The following is a 12,752-nucleotide window of genomic DNA, read 5'->3' as shown; positions in this document are numbered from 1 at the left end:
AGAAGTAAAATGGAGGATGATTTTCTTAGACATGGTTTGGTTGTATACATAGAAAAAGAGATTGTCGTAGATTTTAGTGTTTAATCTTTGATTGATGATTTTGCTACTATGAAGAATCATCGAGTACGATTTAACTAATGTTTTTTGGTGATAATAAAATATTAGTACACTTTAATTTTTTCCATCAACCTGTTGTCTAATAAGTCCGGCCCCCGGGACTTGAAAATCCTGGCTTCGCCCGTGCTTTGATTCAACTGTAGAAACTATTGTTTCAGAATTTTAGGGGTTTAATTTGATCAATTAGCAACTTAAAAAGACATTAGAAAGCTACAAATAGCTATGGTGGTTTGGTAGCTTTGATTTGCAAGTGGTGGTTAAGACTTAAGAGTCAAGTGGCGGCAGTGAACGACGGTGGATGATGAATGAATTAACAATGGAGTTAATTGGTACATAAAGAGAGGTTGAAGATGAAGTTGGGTTTATTGAGGAGAAAGAGGTTAAACATGAAGATGGTATTATTGAGGAGAGAGATTGAGAGTAGTATTATATTGTGGCGGATGAGCAGTAGAAACTCTTAGTATGAATGAATATTGAGTTAAGCAGTATAGAACTCACTCACATACCTTTCCATTCAAAATAAATAAATGAAAATTCAGGGTCTCCCTCTTCTCATCTCAACATACCAATTCAATTGTCTCTATTCTCATTGTCGATTCACGACCAAATCTCCTCACGGTCTCTTTCGTTTACAAATAGCTATTGCGATAAAAAAAAAATTGAAAAAATAAAAGTACTTCCTCCATTATTATTGAGATATATCATATATTATTTTAGGAAGATATTTATTTCCTAATATTATCTTTTGTATTTCCTAAATATTCTAGGATATCTTTAATTCTAGGTTAAGGAAATTGTAACTATTATATATGGGGGTGTCATGATTAATGAGAATTCAAGCTATTCAATTCTATTTTCTCTCTAATTTATCATGGTATCAAGAGCAGGTTGATTTTTTTTTTTTTTTTTTTTTTTTTTTCTCTCTAAACTATACAATCCATCATCATGTCTGGCGGTGCCAATGATACATCTCCACCGCCGCCACCACCAAAGATTGAACCCAATTCCCCCTATTTCCTTGGTCCTCAAGACAGACCAGGCGATTTCATCACTCCCACTCGTCTCAATGGTGATAATTATGAGGAGTGGGCAGCAGACATTCAAACCGCTCTCGAAGCTAGGCGAAAATTTGACTTTTTAGACGGTACCATCACTAAACCATCTCCTCCGTGTTCAAAGTCCGATTGGACAGCCCTTAATGCCATGCTTATTTCATGGTTAACGAATACTATTTCTGCCGAGGTTAAGACCTCCCTTTCTAAATTTCGTGAGGTGAAACCCTTTTGGGATCATCTCAAGAAGCGTTTCGCTCAAACTAATGGTCCTAGGGTGCAACAGATTCGGACTTCCCTAGCCAAGTGCGAGCAATCCAAATCAATGTCTGTCTCGGTGTATTACGGCAAGCTTCACGCTCTATGGCAAGAACTCGATCATCATGAACCCTTAATTTCGTGTAGTTGCTGCTCAAAGTGTACAGCAGGTCAATTACATGAAGAAAGACGGGAACAGACCAAGCTCCATGATTTTCTAATGGGCTTATACAGCGGCTATTATGCTTCTTTACGCACCAATATTCTCTCGCAGGACCCTTTGCCAAGCCTCGACAGAGCATACCAACTCGTGACTCAAGAAGAGCGAGTGCGGCAGGTCAAGCAGGAACCTGACGAGCAGCAGCCTGCCGAGGCACTTGGGTTCGCTGTTCGTGCATCTTCTACCGGTGCGCGTGGTGTCAAAAATTGTTCACATTGTAAAAAGCAGGGCCATGATTTTTCTAGCTGTTGGTTCAAATCTCCCTGTCCACACTGTCAGAAGAAAGGCCACGATCCCGCGAAGTGCTTTGAAGTTGTTGGCTACCCCGATGGCTGGCAGCCACGCACCAATCGAGGGGGGGTTCGTGCGAATGCTGCTGTAGCAGAATCCCCTGTTTCAAATGGACAGGTTTTCTCCACCGAACAGTGGAAGGCCCTTGCAGGTTTTTTGGGCAATTCTAATGTTCCCGAGAATCGTCTAAGTGGTAAGTTTGATGATACTAGTTGGATCATTGATACTGGAGCAACGCATCATGTCACCGGAAATAAAAATTGGTTATTTGATACTTACAGTATTGAATGTCGTGTTGGCTTGCCCAATGGTGACAATGTGCTAGCAACCTTGGCCGGCTCCGTTTCTTTATCCGATAAAATCACTATCTCCGGAGTTCTTTTTGTTCCTAATTTAAATTGCAATTTAATTTCTGTTTCTCAACTAAGTGATCAATTGAATGTTGTGGTACAATTTAATTCACATATGTGTGCTATACAGGACCGACTGAAGGAGCTGATTGGAACGGGTCTTAGGCGAGACGGACTCTATTATCTTAGCAAACCGGATGTGGTGCAACGTGTGTCTAAGGTTGAGGCAACATCAGATGTGGATCTTTGGCATAGAAGAATGGGGCATCCTTCGGAGAAAGTAGTTAAGTTACTCCCTCAAATTAGCAATAAAAGTAGTTTAATAAAAGATTGTGAAGTGTGTTTTCGCGCACAACATCATAGAGACAAGTTTCCTTTAAGTGACAATAAAGCTTCTAGAATTTTTGAAAAAATACATTGTGATTTATGGGGACCATATAGACATGTTTCGTCATGTGGTGCTCGTTATTTTTTGACTATTGTTGATGATTATTCACGAGCCGTTTGGATTTATTTGTTAATTGATAAGACAGAAGTGTTTCAAATGTTTATGGCGTTTGTTGCTATGGTTGATAGACAATTTAATCACACCATTAAAGTTGTACAAAGTGATAATGGCACCGAATTTAATTGTTTACATGACTACTTTGTTGCAACTGGTATTATCTTTCAAACCTCATGCGTAGGTACTCCTCAACAAAACGGGAGGGTAGAGAGAAAACATAAACACATTCTTAATGTTGCTAGAGCCTTGAGATTTCAGGCCAAATTACCTATTTATTTTTGGGGGGAGTGTGTGTTAGCCGCGGCTCACTTGATTAATCGGACTCCTACGCCTATTTTACAAAATAAAACTCCCTTTGAAATTTTGTTTCTTAAATCACCCTCCTTTGATGCTATTCGTACCTTTGGTTGCTTATGCTTTGCTCACAATAAAAAAACTAGGGGTGATAAGTTCGCTAGTAGGAGTCGTAAATGTGTATTTGTGGGATATCCTTTTGGGAAGAAGGGATGGAGGCTCTATGATCTTGAAACAAAGGAATTTTTTGTCTCTCGTGATGTGCAATTTGTCGAAGAAATGTTCCCTTTTGCTAGCCCGGATGAGGTTAATATTGTGCCTAATTTAAGTGATACGGAGGATAATATTCATGTTGATTTTGCTGCTTATGACTTGGGTTTTATTGAGAATAACAATATTGCAAATGAAGCCACGCATATTGACTTGGAAGCAAGGGAATCAAACTACTCCGCAACCACCCCGCGGCAATCTGCTGCTGCCCGCAGGGGGGCTGCGGAGTCCCCTGCATTGCTCCCTGCCACGGACCAGCAGCAGGTAGGCGAGGCAGAAACTGCCCACCCACTGCAGTCCGGGCAGCAGCAACAGGTTCCAGCCCCTGCCACTGCTGAACCCAGGCAGTCCGAGCAGGGCAGTCCCCAGGCAGACCCTACGACACAGCCACTTCAGCCAGATCAGGCGCCACGTGAGCTGGGTCGAGGTTTTCGTGAAAAGTACTCTTCGGTTCTTCTTCGAGATTTTGTCACACATACGGTTGCTAAGAGTCCGCCTCCGCCGCCCAATCAGTCTCCAGGTACTCCGTATCCTTTAGCACATTATATAAATTGTAACAACTTCTCTGTCAATTATCAGAAATTTATTGCAGCTGTTGTTCAAAGCTCGGATCCTAAATCTTTCAAAGAGGCTATGAAATTCGATGGGTGGCGCAAATCTATGCAAGAAGAAATCCGAGCTCTGGAAGATAATGGAACTTGGACTTTGGAGCCTCTTCCCCCCGGTAAGAAAGCTCTAGGAAGTCAATGGGTCTATAAGACCAAATTTTTGTCTAATGGTGAGGTCGAACGCCTCAAGTCTCGTTTAGTTGTATTTGGCAATCATCAGAAAGCGGGAATTGATTATGATGAGACTTTTGCTCCGGTGGCTAAGATGACCACAGTTCGTACTTTTCTTGCTATTGCAGCTTCCAAAAATTGGGAGATTCAGCAGATGGATGTACATAATGCATTCTTACATGGTGACTTAGTAGAGGAGGTTTATATGAAACTTCCTCCCGGGTTTGAAAGTTCGGATCCTAACTTGGTATGCAGATTGCGCAAGTCGTTGTATGGCTTGAAACAGGCTCCCAGATGTTGGTTTGCTAAACTTACCAAGGCTTTGAAACAGTATGGTTTTAGACAATCTTACTCTGATTATTCTTTATTTACATACTCTAAGACTCATGTGCAAATTAATGTCTTGGTTTATGTTGATGATCTCATTATTTCTGGGAATGATTCCGCTGCACTTACTGTTTTTAAAGCCTATCTAAGTGATTGTTTCAAGATGAAGGACCTTGGTCCTTTGAAATATTTTTTAGGCATCGAAGTTGCTCGTAGCTCTGCAGGTTTATTTCTCTGTCAACGTAAATATACGTTGGATATTATTTCTGAGGCAGGGTTGTTGGGTGCGAAGCCTAGTGGATTTCCAATGGAGCAAAATCACAAATTAGGTATGGCTACCGGTGATTATCTACCGGATCCTGAGTCATATCGGAGGCTAGTTGGTCGATTGATATACCTTGCTGTCACTCGGCCCGATCTTGCTTATTCTGTTCATATTCTAGCTCAATTTATGCAGGCTCCTCGTACTGAGCATTGGGATGCCGCTTTGAGAGTGGTACGATATTTGAAAGGCACTCCGGGTCAGGGAATTTTATTGAGTTCGGCTAGTGACTTGACTTTGGAGGGGTGGTGTGACTCCGATTGGGCTGCTTGTCCTATGACTCGGCGTTCTCTTACAGGTTGGCTAGTGTTCCTTGGCAAATCTCCGATTTCGTGGAAAACGAAAAAGCAACCCACCGTCTCTTTTTCTTCATCTGAGGCCGAATATAGGTCAATGTCCGGGGCTACTCGTGAGCTCAAATGGCTAAAAGCCTTGTTGCTAAGTATGGGTATTCAGCATCCAAAGGCCATCAAATTGTTTTGCGACAGTCAGTCTGCTTTGTACATCGCACAGAATCCAGTTTTTCATGAACGAACGAAGCACATTGAGGTAGATTGTCACTTCGTTCGTGATGCTATTAACGAAGGCTTAATTTCTCCATCTCATGTTTCTACGACGGAACAGTTAGCTGATATCTTTACTAAAGCTCTCGGAAAGTCACAGTTTGATTATCTTCTCTCCAAGTTGGGCATTTTGAATCCGCATGCTCCAACTTGAGGGGGGGTATTGAGATATATCATATATTATTTTAGGAAGATATTTATTTCCTAATATTATCTTTTGTATTTCCTAAATATTCTAGGATATCTTTAATTCTAGGTTAAGGAAATTGTAACTATTATATATGGGGGTGTCATGATTAATGAGAATTCAAGCTATTCAATTCTATTTTCTCTCTAATTTATCAATTATTGATTGTAATATATAAAAATTGATTTATCTTTTGAAAATGGGAAAAGTGGTCGTTTTAGTAAAAGACTATAATCACATGGGAAAATTTCGAAATTACCCTCAATTGTTTTCATCTTTTTACAATATATCCCCATTTTATTTTTTAAAAAATTTGGCAAAATGGCATACAACCATCCTAACTTTGCACGATCCGCTCAAATTGGTCATAACTCTTGATTTTTTCTGATTGGTCCCAACTTTTGGGAATCTTAGCTTATTTTCGTCCCTATTACCAGTTTATCTTCTGTAGTTGGCATATAGTTTCAAAACAAAATATATAGAATTGATTTTTTCAAAACCAATAAGAATATAAATATAAAATGATTTTTAAAAACTAATTTTAAACCCAGAAAAAAATTGTTATTTTAAGGGAAAAAAAGGAAAAAAAATAGTTCAAGATTTAAGGGGTCATTTTTAAGGTCATAATTTGCAAAAAACGACTAGAGTAGCATGTAGTTGCGTTCTTGACCCGCCTCGATTTGCGTGCATCGATCTACGTGTTAAAAATAGTCCATTTAAGATTTTACGGGTTATTATGACCCATAATGGGGTTAGTTTTGAAGTCAGAATTTTCAAAGAACGACTTAAGTAGCTTGTAGTTGCGTTCTCGACCCGCCTCGATTTGGATGCATCGATCTACATGCTAAAAAAATAGTCTATTCAAAATTTTAGGGATCATTTTAACCCTTAATGGATCAACTTTAAGGTCAGAATTTGCAAAACACGATTAGATTAGCCTGTAGTTGCGTTCTCGATCCGCCTCGATTTCTATGGATCAATCTACGTGCCAACCATTTAAGATATTAGGGGTCATTTTGACCCTTAATGGAGTCAGTTTTGAGGTTAGAATTTGCATGTAGTTGCGTTCTCGACCTGCTTCGATTTGTGTGCATAGATCTATGTGCTTAAAAAATAGCACGTTCAAGGGTCATTTTAAATCTTAATAGGATCAATTTTGAGATCGGAATTTGCAAAAAAGACTAGAGTAGCTTGTGGTTGCGTTCCTAACCCGCCTCGATTTGCGTGCATTGATCTACATGCTAAAAAAAATAGTCTGTTCAAGATTTTAGCAGTCATTCTAATGCTTATTTGGGTCAATATTGAGATTAGAATTTACCAAAAAAACGATTAGATTAGCATGTAATTGCGTTCTTGATCCGCCTCAAATTTCGTGCATTAATCTACGTGTTAGAAAAATAGCACATTCAAGACTTCAAGGGGTCATTTTTTCTAGTTTTAAAATCCTCATGTAGGGAATATTTCAAGCATTACCCCAAACTTGAACCCCACTGTGATCATACAGTTAAGCATGGTGGCGTCCAAAAGAAAGGAAGCTAGAGCAAAAGAGTCGCCAACAAGTTTTAGGAACTTGTAAACCGTTCACAAGGTGAAGATTACACCCCTTAACGATCCATGAGATCGTCAACTCCAAAAGGTCTTGAACCAAATAGGGTTCGGGGATGAAGGTACAAATCCAACCTAAAAGAGATTGAACCTGCCCTAATAATAGGCCTCTACTTCATTCTTCTCGTATTCATGTGCGCTTTCTGACTAACATGCAATCAACAGATTAACCCTAAACCTGTTTATCTATGTTGGTTGAACTTAATGCACAAGCAAAACTAATATTGGTGATCACTTGAATTATAATCGAATTAACCCTAAACAAGATTATTAATTATCTTATTAAGCGTGATTACAAGTACAAATTCCCTTTAAACCTGCATAAAAGGCGTGATCAAGCAATAACAATAATATATATCAAGCAACATAATAACAATCATCATAATCATCATCACAATCATGTTAAAGCTCAATAATAGCAAGATCCTAGATATGATACTAACAAGATTAATAACAAATCCTAGCATGTCACTAAACAATAAAGATCAAAGCTTTAGCCCTAGCATGATACTAACATGCTATTAGGAAAGAAAATAGGAAGCATCGCAGGAATCATAATAAGCATATTTGATATTATAACCTTTTCCCTAAACATGATACTAGAAAGCAATAATAACATCCTAACATGACACTAGGAATTGAACAAATTTAAACATGCTTTCCACAAGAATAGAGCAATAAGATTACATACTTTGATGCCTCGTATCTCTTTCTAATAACAAAATACACACGTTAGTAACTTCAAGGAAAATAATAAATCAAACAATTAAAATAAATAATTGAAATAGAGATTAGGGACCAACCGCTCAAAAATTATAACCTTTCACGTCTAGGGCGAAGGCAACTTCGAACTTAACTAGGTGTGTCTAAATCTCGTGAATGCGGAATTTTGTTAGAGGGAAGGTTTAGAAAAAGAGAGAGAAAGCTTCTAGGTTTAGAGAGATGATGATTGTGAATTGAAGATGATGAGAATTGATTGATTGTTGATTGCCTCAAAAACGGAGGTTCAGGACCCTATTTATAAGAAAACAGTCCGAAAATAGGTAGAATTTGAGAAGGAATAAAACTCCACGCTGTCGCTGCAAAACGACCTTGTCGCCAGGCGACAGGGTCTGTCGCGTGGCGACAGCCTGGATTTCCACGCGCTTTCAACACGGAGTCCACATATGAATCAAAATTTATTTGTAAAGTCCATATGAAAACTGAAATCGTATTTTTCATAAAATAATATTTTATTCCAAATAAAGCTTTATGAAAATCTAATTATTAATTCTAATCTTATTAGGATTAAAGAAAACCTTCTAGAGAATTCTAGAAGACTATAATCAATTCTAATAACTTTAGGAATAATAATTATCATTGGGCCTTCCCCTAGATCATTGGGCTACATGTAAATATCAAACCGGGCCCAGTTTAGTATTTTGGCCATAAACTTCCGCATTATTCATCGGAATTGGGCTTATAATATATCGTTGGAAAGCTCTTTGCAAGCCCCATCCAACTGCACTATTATTGGACCCTTGTCGTGGACCAAACTAAACTGGATTGGCTGTTTTCATAAAATAAAGTCTTTTTTCGAAAACAGAAAGAAAGAATTTTTAAAACTAACCGCAACACCTGACCTTTCATACTTTCACCTCATTCGATAATCATTCGATGCAAAAGGTATTCATCACTGGGTTTGGTTTTGGGGAGACACATTTGGGTGTCTACAGAAGCCCCCAATTTGACTGAGTTTGGAGAAACGCAAGTTTCGAAAACGAAAGTCAAAGTAGCGATAGGGACGGAGAATGATTCAGATACCTGCAAACTAGCGTTAGTTAAAACAGATAAGAGAGTTAAGAAACGCGTATCTTGCACCGTCGAGCACACGTCTCTTCAGGTAACCGATTTATGTTGCATTCCTTGAAGACCGCTCTGCTTGTAGCTGCCTCATATTTCATCAAAGATGACTCTGCTAGTAGTCATTCTCCGCCACTTGTGACCATCTTCCACATCCTAGGGAACACGATCGAAGATAACTCTGCTTGTAGCCATCTTCAGTTTCTTGTGACCATCTTCCTCATCCTAGGGAACACGATCGAAGATAACTCTACTTGTAGCCATCTTCAGTTTCTTGTGACCATCTTCCACATCCTAGGGAACACGATCGAAGACAACTCTGCTTGTAGCCATCTTCATTTGTTGTGACAATACTCCGAAGAATATCACCGAAGACCAATGCCTGTTGATCCTTTAAAGTTCGCTTGAACTTTGCTTCCGCTATGCCAGTACGTCGGTGCTTCTGCTGCTTGTGAACCATTATGTCGGTGCCTTTGTTGTTTATGAACCATTATGTCGATGCCTTGTAATGAGCCAATGTTTAGGCACTTTAAGCTAAGGGAGACGATCTTTTATCAAGTCGATCACTTGATTTAATCGTAATCGAGCCGATCATTTAAATCATGTCAAGTTGCTAAAATGGGCTAATTGGCGTACCAAGGAACCCGAAATTGCTGCATGAGGTTCACATAACCATATTATGGAGCCTAGTACTCTGGCGCCGCTCCAGCGCTAGCCAGAACTTCTTGTCGCCGCTTTTTCTTCTTGTCGCCAGGCGACAAACTTGTCGTTTGGCGACATAATCGGGTTTTTTAAATACCCTCCCTTTCTTCTTCATTTTTCGTCGCTGCTATTTTGTTTTTCGCATTCGTTCAAGAACTTCGATCTCCTCGTTCTCGGTCAATTCTAAACCGAATTCGCTCAAACTTGTTGCAAATCAAAGCTTATTCCATCTATTTTCCCGATCCATGTAAGTTTTATTCAAACTCAACTCGGTTTTTGCTGTATTGTGCGTTCTTTGTTCACGAATTTTCCGAAAATGCGAACATGTTTTTGCTTAATCGCTTCTTTTGCTGAATTTTATGCCTTGAACTTGCTTAATTATGTTTATGCATTGCCTTGGGAGTGTTTTGAGACTTGTTTGACTCAATTTGGTGGAGAAATGAGCGATTCACCATTGTTGGACCTCTTGAGGTCGTGAAGAACAATGTGATCCGTTCTTGATGTTTTTACTAGTTCTTCTTGTACAATTTGTCACAATATTTGTCATAGTATTGCAAGAAATTATTTGGTCGCTTGAAAATGCTGATTATGATCAAGTTGAAATTGTGCTCTGTTTTTGTACTACGTACTCCATTTTTGTGAACATAGTATCATGCGGCTAGGTGAACCTTAGATACCATAGAGCCTCATTCTTTATTATTTGCATAATATAGCATGGTTAGGCAACGCGGCTCTGGTTCTCAGTCGAGGGACGTACGCCAGGAGGACGAGCCCGTCGGCGAGGGTGAGGACCTCTCTACTAGACTTGGACCCCTTCTAGAGTGGGATGAGCGCCCTCTTTTCTTTTCTCCCGAGCACCATATTTCCGAGCGCGTGCGACGCGGGCTCATCAGCGGGAGGACTCGCAGTCATGGTTCAGGCAACAACGTCATCGGTACGCTATATAAAGTGTATTTCAGCAGAGACGAGGTGTTGCGACAGCTCTGGGAGTCCTGTGGGTTGACTCCCCTCTTTCGGGCTACTCAGGCCATGTACTCCTATGATGGGGGTAACCTCGTTGTCTGAGCTTTGGTGGAGTTCTTTTGGGACACCACCAACACCTTTCACTTTCCATGGGGTGAGATGACGGTTACTCCTGCCGACTTCAGTCTCATCACCAGTTTGGAGTTTCGTTCTTCTCCACTGCCATTTGATAGTGATATTACTGTCTATTCACCTTTGGTTTCGGAGTTGTCGGGTCCGATTGCTGTTCGAGCCCGTGCCGAGGCTCAGCTGGGACAACTTAGTTCCCGGTGCATCCGCCGTTCTACCCTAGTAGCGGCTTTTGAGGATGATGTGACCACTCGTGAGCAACGGGTGCGCATCTTTGTTCTTATTTTGCTGTCAGGGACCTTTTCTCCTAACAAGGGTAGTCGAGTACTTCTCTACTACCTAAGAGCTGTTCGCGACCTTTCTCTGGTCGGGACGTATGACTGGGCAGCTTGGCCTATGCTGACTTTCTTCTGGGCCTACGACATTCCTGCCGTCATAGGGCCTTGTCTGGAGAGGTTGCACTTTCCAGGTTCTAGAGGGTCGTAGAGGTATATTTCCATCCTTTTGAAATTAGCTCTAGACTTGTACAAGCATTTTCTGACTTTTCTTTATCTATGTAGATTTGGTTCTACGAGTACTTCCCCTCGCTTGCACTGGTGAGACCTTCACCTCGCGAGCTTCCCATTGGCGGTGGTTGGGGAGGTCGTGCGGGCCAGGTCGAGACTACACGCATTCGAGATTTGATCCTCTCGGTAGGTTCTCGGGAAAATTTGTTTTTTGATATTACTTTTTGAGTGCATTGATCTTACATAGCTGTTTTGTAGGAACCTGACGTGGTATACCGACCGTGGGCTGATTTACCTATACCTGCGCTGGCCGCGCGATATACTGCCGAGCGTCGTTACTTTCAGGGGACGTATGACGCTACAGTGTATCTTGGCAAGAGGGTAGCTATCCAGCACTCCTCGGATGTTTTCGTCGTCCCCGCTTGCCCGCCTCAACATATGTTTCATGAGGCGTTGATGCGTGACTGCGCAAGTCGATCGTCTCCTGGTACTCCCTGGCGGTCTCATCTCCATTTAGGGCAGAGTTACGAGGATGACTTCCTGCCTTTGCTAGCGTCGGCCCCTGTTTTGTCTTAGGAGGCAGCGGTATGCTTTGGCTTTTATTTCTCTTTAGGTAGCCCCCAAGTGAATTCTTATCTTTTGAATTTTATTTTATCAGGCTGGGCCTAGGGAGTTCGTCCCTCCGAGGATGTCTATCTATTACCAGGGCACGTTCGGACCGATCGAGGAGATGATTCCTCCAGCCCCCGAGGATTAGCGTTTTGTGGAGCGCTTCATTCCTCGTCACCAGACTCGGGTGAGCTTATCTTATTTTGTTGCTTTCGTATTTGTTTTGTGTTATTACTGACATTATTCCCTTGACAGTTTTCTCGCGAGGTGTATAGACGCCTTTTGTAGCCAGCTCGTGAGGTTACGAGACCGAGCTACCTGTCGGAGGAGCGACGTTGAGAAGGTATCTCTCTTGTTTTTTGTATCACCTTTCATTATATCTTTCCTTGGTGTCTGACTTGATTTACCTTTGCAGGGACAACCTATTCCTTCACCCCGCACTCGGTCGAGACCCGAGGCTAGGAGAGAGCCGAGTAGATCTGGCTCAAGGCGTCGCCGCACTTCTGATAGCGGCCGAGGTGGTCGGTCTGAAGCTGCTCCGACCGAGGGCTCGACTTCTTGTCCTGAGGATGTCTTTGCTGGGCCGATGGGCCAAGGAGGTGCGACATCGGCTCCTCCGATGGGTGGTGGGACGTATGAGGTCAGCTCGTCGTCGCAGCAGCCCTTGCAGCCTCAGCCGTTGTCGATGGGTGTGCCTGGGTGGACTGGCCCTGAGCTAAGATTTCCGCCGACTGACGGATCAGGAGATGGTGAGGAGCATACTCCCCGGACTACAGTGTTCTTTGATATGATGGGCGTACCTCATCATTTACGGCCTCCGGTGCCATAGTTTGTACCTGTACTTATTTTTGACTTCATAGG

At 41.4% G+C, this 12,752-nt stretch overlaps 1 protein-coding gene across 1 annotated transcript; it reads left to right on the top strand.

Annotated features, from left to right (window-relative positions):
* The first annotated feature begins 1,062 nt into the window (after positions 1-1,062).
* On the top strand, positions 1,063-5,598 carry LOC145577763 (uncharacterized). The gene is made up of 4 exons (XM_081635214.1): positions 1,063-2,576; positions 3,234-4,612; positions 4,661-5,473; positions 5,588-5,598. The coding sequence occupies exons 1-4, from the start codon at positions 1,063-1,065 to the stop codon at positions 5,596-5,598; spliced, it is 3,717 nt and encodes a 1,238-aa protein (XP_081491340.1).
* Positions 5,599-12,752: the final 7,154 nt, after the last annotated feature.

Source organism: Chenopodium album, chromosome 14 (assembly GCF_948465745.1).
Source record: "Chenopodium album chromosome 14, dcCheAlbu1.1, whole genome shotgun sequence".
Classification (NCBI taxonomy): Eukaryota; Viridiplantae; Streptophyta; class Magnoliopsida; order Caryophyllales; family Amaranthaceae; genus Chenopodium; species Chenopodium album.
Note: the sequence above shows the minus strand (reverse complement) of the source record. Positions and strands in the feature narration are given on the sequence as shown.